We start from the raw sequence: 6676 nt of genomic DNA on the forward strand, positions 1-6676 counted from the left end.
AATAGAAAAAAATGTGTCCCTTGTTAAATATAGCACTACATAGACTCAAACACCATATAGTAAAACTTTATTAGACCCACTGATTAGATTCACTGTGATGTGCCATGCAGGACAAACACCATGTGAATGCAATAATAAGATAATTCTCGGCTGATCTCATTGGATAAAGCAAACTTCCCACAGAGCTCCCAGAGTGTCCTGCTCTTTGATCTCAGCAAATGACTGGACAATGCAAATGTGATTTTTATTTTATTTATTTTTTTACAATTAAATTTCTTTTTCACAGTAACAATCACTAAGCAACAAACACTGTTCTATTGTAAAGTCAACTTTTCGCACAAGCAAAATAATTTTTAAAAAATTACAAAAAGAAAAATAGAATTTGTAGTAATTCTACACTATTTACATTAACATGTAATTAGAATAGTCTTTTTGAATAATTACAAATAATTACAAGTTTGAGTATCGAGTGAGTTTCGGTCTCTGGCCTGGGATATTTTGTGTAGTAATTGTGTCGATATTAAAGCGCAGCAGATCCCAACAGTGGGAATGCAGAAGTCACAGGTCAGGGTTTAGCTGCCAGTCTTAAGCTTTCTCTTCAGCTCCAAGGGCCTTCTCAGGCGTCCCCTCACCCTGAACCTGCTTATCACTCGTACTAGCACTTACTGGGGCCTCAAATGTTCCCTCCTGGTCTCCTAAACCTGCAAAATCAGCCTCCCCTTTCAGCTCTGATGAAATTATTTATCTTCAGGGGCAGATAATCTAACAAAGTACTCATTAGGCATGCCACAAAAATATACTTTACAGTAATACCCCTTTCCCAAATCAAAGTCTGGTCATACTCATTTGGAACCATATTACTTTTACTTCAAAATACAATACATTTTTATAAAGCATTACTTAATTTTCAGATAAAACAATAAAAACATCTACTTGCTGTCCCTCCATCCATCGCTGTCAAAAAAGTATGTGCATTCTCATTTGTACACATTTCATACCTAAGTCCAGAGAGGTGAAATGAAACCTGTCTAGCTTCTCATAGAATTGAAATGGTAGCAGTTTCTTTTCATTTGACATAATTGTCACATGACAGTTAAGGTGTGTTGTTAAAGGATGTCCTAATAAATAAATGTCCTGACTGTAGTTAGGTGTAGCATTGTTGGTTGCTAGAAACGGTTGCCATGGAAGGACATCACACAGCTAGTTTCCACTCTTACTTCTCATACAATGTCAAATCCCAGACTAGCCAGCATCAAATTGAATATCAGCTCAAATATGAAATAAAACAACATGAAAACTGAAGTCGAATGGTAGACATAACATTTGACTATAAAAATGTTTGGGTGTATAAAGTCAAATAGAGGTGCAAAACTTGTTTTAAAAAAATAAAAAATATAAAAAAAATGGATTTTGAATATTTAATGACCATCTTTATAACAAGCCAATAATTTGTATATTCATTTATGGTGTTTCCTGGGGATTTAAACATAATACTGTGTTTCTCATATACCAACTGAAATATACAGGCTTTATAAACAGAATACTTCTAACTGAAAAGGGTTTGTATTTTGGTTGTTTTTTTTTGTTTTGTTTTTCTTTTGTTTTTTCTTCACCTGGTCCTCAGTAATTGGCTTCGTCTTCACTTTGTGTAGTGTGAGTGATATAGTTACAGTTTTAGTCTGAGGCTGTGTCCCACAGCTCTCTACCTCAGGTAGGTGTGGCCAAAGTTCTAGTGAGCTAAGCTCACTCAGCTCAAAGTGGCAACAGCCTCTTCCTGTGCTCCCTCCTCCACTTGAGTGCCTTTGCCCATGGCCTTCATCTTAGCCATGATGTCAGTGAAGGTCTCTTTGACAGTTTTCTCCAGGATCCAGCCCTCACTCTCGCTCTCAAGGTCTTCTGGGTTCACCAGCGTGGACAGAGAGGTGTTTATGTACTGTAGTCCAATCATTACAGCAATCTGAAGCAAAGCATGAAAGAGTGATATATTTAAAGGTGCACTCTGAACTTTTTGTGGTTATGTTTTCTGGGACTTACAATGACACAGTGTGTGGATGCAGCATCATTCAAATCCAATAGTTTTCAGTTGCAGATGCCAATGTAGAAAGTCACTATTCACAGTCAGCAATGAATAATTTAATCCATGAGTGAAAGTGTCCATTAACAGGATGGTTACTGAGATTAAGCGATTTGTAATTGGCTGGTCATGTGATTATAACATGGCAGCCCCCATGAGGGGACCCTATCCATGTAGAATAAAACAGCTTTTATAAGATTACCTATATGATTGAAGTCTTCATCTCATGTGAGTGGTCATGGTTTTAGACATATGTCTCAAGATGTCAGTTCATTTCTTAATCAAAACTTTTTAATAAGAAAAAGATTACTGAGTGCACCTTTAATGTTAGAGGCTGAATCTCATGTAAACATGTCCAGGCTACATTTCACCCCAAAATATATTTTGCATAGAGAAAAGGAAGCCTACTTTCAGGACAAAGATTTTTTGCATTGTGATATTATTTTCATTCAAGACAGTTCAGCATCTTAAAGTGATAAACTTCTCAATACCAAATTCTCATAATAATGCATCCAGATCATTTACTTTTGTGTGTGTGTGTGTGTGTGTGTGTGTGTGTCTTTATACATTTATTTAAACATCTTTATGATACAATTATTTTCTTTATTTAAAACAGGATAAATTAAAGGCAGTGCAAAAAATATTACCACGATGTATATACCCAGTACTTTGAAATTTAAATATTATTTAGTCTTTTCATTTTATAAATTTGTTTGTTTGTTGTGAAATATGAGCTGGACAGGTGTCATGAGATTCACCCACTGATTTTGGAGACTTTTAGGAACCAACAGTCCCAAATAATAGAGATTTTTGTTTTGTTTGTTTAAATTCAAATACATAAAATGTTCTACATTTTGCCTACGGCATCTTTAACAGGTGATTTAAAATCACCTTTTCCAAGAAAGCAAGGTCTAACACCGCACCACAGATTAGAAAATTTGATCCTCCTGAATCAGCAGTGGCACCACACCATCCCACACTCCTAATCTCTACCACCTCTAATTCAAGGTGTTTCTGTTGCCATTGTTTGTTGTACAATAGGCAGATTTAGACAGATCAATGTTATTAGATGATTTCCATCCATATTCAAACTTTTAATATGTACAAACACATAACCTAATAGGAGTTTTGTAAGATAAAGTCAAATCAAAAGTAAAAAAAATATTAAAGATTTAATCAGACACACAAATCAATACAAATGAAACTGACTACATTTGGTTACACAAACTCTAGTCATTTTATAGGGTTAGATCATGTAGAAATAGTTCCTTAAGGTAAAGGTATTGTACTATATTATAAAAAGAATTCACTTTTTACAGTGAATTTTCATGTAAGGTATCTCAACAGTGTGAATATAAGGTAGTCCACAAACATAGAATGTTTCTTTAAAAGAAACAGGTCAGTTTGATGTTTTCCTTGTTGGTGCTATGTTAGGTGACTGACATTGACACTAATTCACACTGCTAAGGGAATGAAACTCCTGCCAGCACAAACATGGTATGACGTCATCCAAAGATTAGCAAGAACTACTCTAACTAACCTTCAATTTTGAAAGTTTTTGGAATTGTCTTAAAGGAAGAACAGAGTGAAGACCATCACTCCAATAACTTTGTTGAAGTAATTATCATTTCATGTATTTTGGGACAGACACTAAAAACCTTCTTGTGATGGCAATAATGGGATTACGTGTCTGGACTGGACAAAATGTACCTTAAGCGTAATAAGTGCTGATCAGAGATCAGTCTGACCTTTATAGCACAGTCCATTGAGATTATAGGTAGATAATGTATACGATTAAGCACTGATCCTGGATCAGCACATTAAGATACTCCAAAGCTAAACATCTTACTTCCAAGAGGGTGACCAGCAGCACAAGTATCCCTATGGTGCTCATCATTCCACCATAGTAGGATACGAGAGCATCTCTGCAGCCACGTTTCCAGATATTGAGATCTTCGGTGTGATGGTCATAGCTGTAGTGAGCCGAGTTGTTGGTTATTTGCTGTTGGATGCAGGGTCTTGGTGAGCTAGGGTTGCAGCAACTGAAAGGAACTCCATCCATGAGGTATTTGCCATCCACATTGCTGCTGATTCGACTATGGACAAAGAACAATACAAAGTTGACCTGCCGTTATACAGAAATACTTCAGTTTAGCACTGGGGTAAAATGTCAAGGACGTTGACTTTGGAGAGCAGTTGTTTTCCTATGTTTTTCTATTTCTTACATTATTTATTAGCTTCTATAAATTATTATCCAAATTATCTATTTAGGTCACTTTGAAAAACTTTAAATTCTAGATTCGAACATCAAACAACTCCGCTGAAACTATTAAATACCAATTGATGACACAAGAACTCTGCTAGTTACTTCAGTGTCTATTCCAAGTCAGTCTACCTGGCCTTCAACTGATTAAAAAAGACAGTAAGCTCTGAGGACAAGCAAATGTGATCCAAGAAGATTAACAACTAAATCCAAACTGGCTAACATGCCTGATACCACTTACACTGCAAACTGACCCCGGTAAATCACCCCCGACCCACCCTCACTTTAAACATTTGCACTACGAAATGATTTCCTATAATATTAAGACAATCATTCTAAGACATTCATAGATCATTATACTGGTTTGTATCATACTGGTCACCTTAATAGTAATAAACATCTTAATTTCACCTGATCCATTATTTAAATAATGAAGTATGCCTGAACAAAATTAATTGAAAGTAGCTAAAAGCAACACTCACTCTTTGACTTCCTTGGAGCTGAAGTCCAGGTAACGGTTGCTAACCCACTGGATCTCAAACCAATCTTTGTAGTTGTTGTTGCCGCAGCAACGGAACTCTATCTGCATAAGATCCAGAGTTCTCTTCATGTAGCAGCGACCAGGTGTATCTGTGTCCTTGTAGTACTTCATTCCATTTTTCAGGCCCTCAGCTAGTGTAAACGCTAGAGGAATACGCATGGCAAAACACAGAACCGCTGTGAGAACAAGGAGAACATTGAAGAACAAACAGCAAATGAGGAAGGGCTTCAGAATGGTTTTCCATTTTGCAAACTTGGTGGAATCGAGTGAATCGTAGCAGATCTTGCCACCAAAGGCATTGAGACAACATGCCAAAAGACCCACACCAATTAGCAGGTTGGGAACAAAATGACTCTCATTGTTGTCCATAAGTTCACTTCTCTTGCGCAGTTCAATTTTAAAGAAAAGGCCCATGCTGAAGACCAGCACGCTGGCCATTACGGAAAACCAGTACATGAGCCATAGCATCTGGGCCAGCTTCACCCGCTTCTTCAGATCAAACTTCACCTTCATAAGAGCCATGTTGGACTACTAGTTAAAGTCCAGAGATAGAAAAAAAAAGTTTTGATTTCCACAAACAGCAGCTTACAAAAGTTCAACACTCAAGATGTGTTCAAGGTGCAATGAGTGATCCATTACAGTAAAGCAAGGACCTGTTAGCTGTTTTCATGACTGTCTTTGCACCCATAATAGACAAAGTCCAGATCGGTCTATAAGTAAACACAAGTGCAATGCATTATCTTCTTGTTTCGCCTCAAAAATGGATTTTCATCCACAATGATTAAAACGCAGCGGTGTGGACAGGTAACTGACGCAAATAATGATGTCCCTCTTTCTGCAAAGGGAGGACCAAAGGCAAGGATCCAAATGATTAAACACAAAGTTAATGTACGTCATCCTAAACCCAGCTAATCACCATCATCCCATTTACAGAAATCCCTGGTCCGCAGATGAGCCTATCTGTAAGCTGCTGCTATGGCGTGTGATTGGGTTGATTGGTCACATGGTATGGCTGGCAAAACTCAAGAGACACCAGAAAACCAGGAGCTAAAGACTTAAGAGCACAACACTTCCGCTTCAAGGGTCTCGGAGTCCATAAATAACAGGCCATTGTCTACTACCAATATAAACCATTAATTACTAGTCAACAGAAATTATCCATATTCGGATTGTGATGAGTACCTTTGAAAGTTGTGCTGAAATCCTTTGGACAGTAAAGATGATAAAAGAAAGTTTGGAGAGTTTATTATTATTCTGTATCTGAAAATATCAGGCCATTTTTGGAGGAGCAGCTATCATTATCAACTGTCATATGATATCATTTCAAAATATTAATTAAAAACGTCCATATTTTATGTGTAATCATATCTGTGTATTCTATTCCACACAGTGGGCCTTATTCATGATACACAAGCGGGAGAAATTGCGTGTAAATCGTTAAAAACATTCTTACATAAATCTTCCCATTGTATCCAATTGAACAATTTATGTAATGATGGATTCATGACAGATTTACAAACAAATTTCGGTCACACATTATTTTACAGTTTTCACGTTCCTGTGTATTTACATTACTGATTAATACTAATCAACATGTACTTGTGGTGTAATTACTTTGTAGAGCTGCTTGAACTTACATATTGTTATTGTTATTACTATAGTAATTAATATTAGTAACATGTAATATGTGTGACATGCACACTTTAAAATAAAGTGTAACCCAAATTTCTTGTGCTCAAGTTTTATAAATAAAGCTCAATATTCATTCAGTCTCAGAAATTAACTTTTTAATTAAGGG

The 6676-nt window shown here is 36.4% G+C and overlaps 1 protein-coding gene across 1 annotated transcript; it reads right to left on the minus strand.

Annotated features, from left to right (window-relative positions):
- Positions 1 to 279: 279 nt before the first annotated feature.
- Positions 280 to 5694, minus strand: LOC127426949 (peripherin-2-like). The gene is made up of 3 exons (XM_051674170.1): positions 4820 to 5694; positions 3924 to 4170; positions 280 to 1957 (listed from the first exon to the last, which is right to left on the minus strand). Exons 1-3 carry the CDS (start codon positions 5398 to 5400, stop codon positions 1748 to 1750), a joined length of 1038 nt encoding a protein of 345 aa, XP_051530130.1. The 5' UTR covers positions 5401 to 5694; the 3' UTR covers positions 280 to 1747.
- Positions 5695 to 6676: the final 982 nt, after the last annotated feature.

The sequence above is a fragment of the Myxocyprinus asiaticus genome, chromosome 36 (genome assembly GCF_019703515.2).
Source record: "Myxocyprinus asiaticus isolate MX2 ecotype Aquarium Trade chromosome 36, UBuf_Myxa_2, whole genome shotgun sequence".
Taxonomy (NCBI): Eukaryota; Metazoa; Chordata; class Actinopteri; order Cypriniformes; family Catostomidae; genus Myxocyprinus; species Myxocyprinus asiaticus.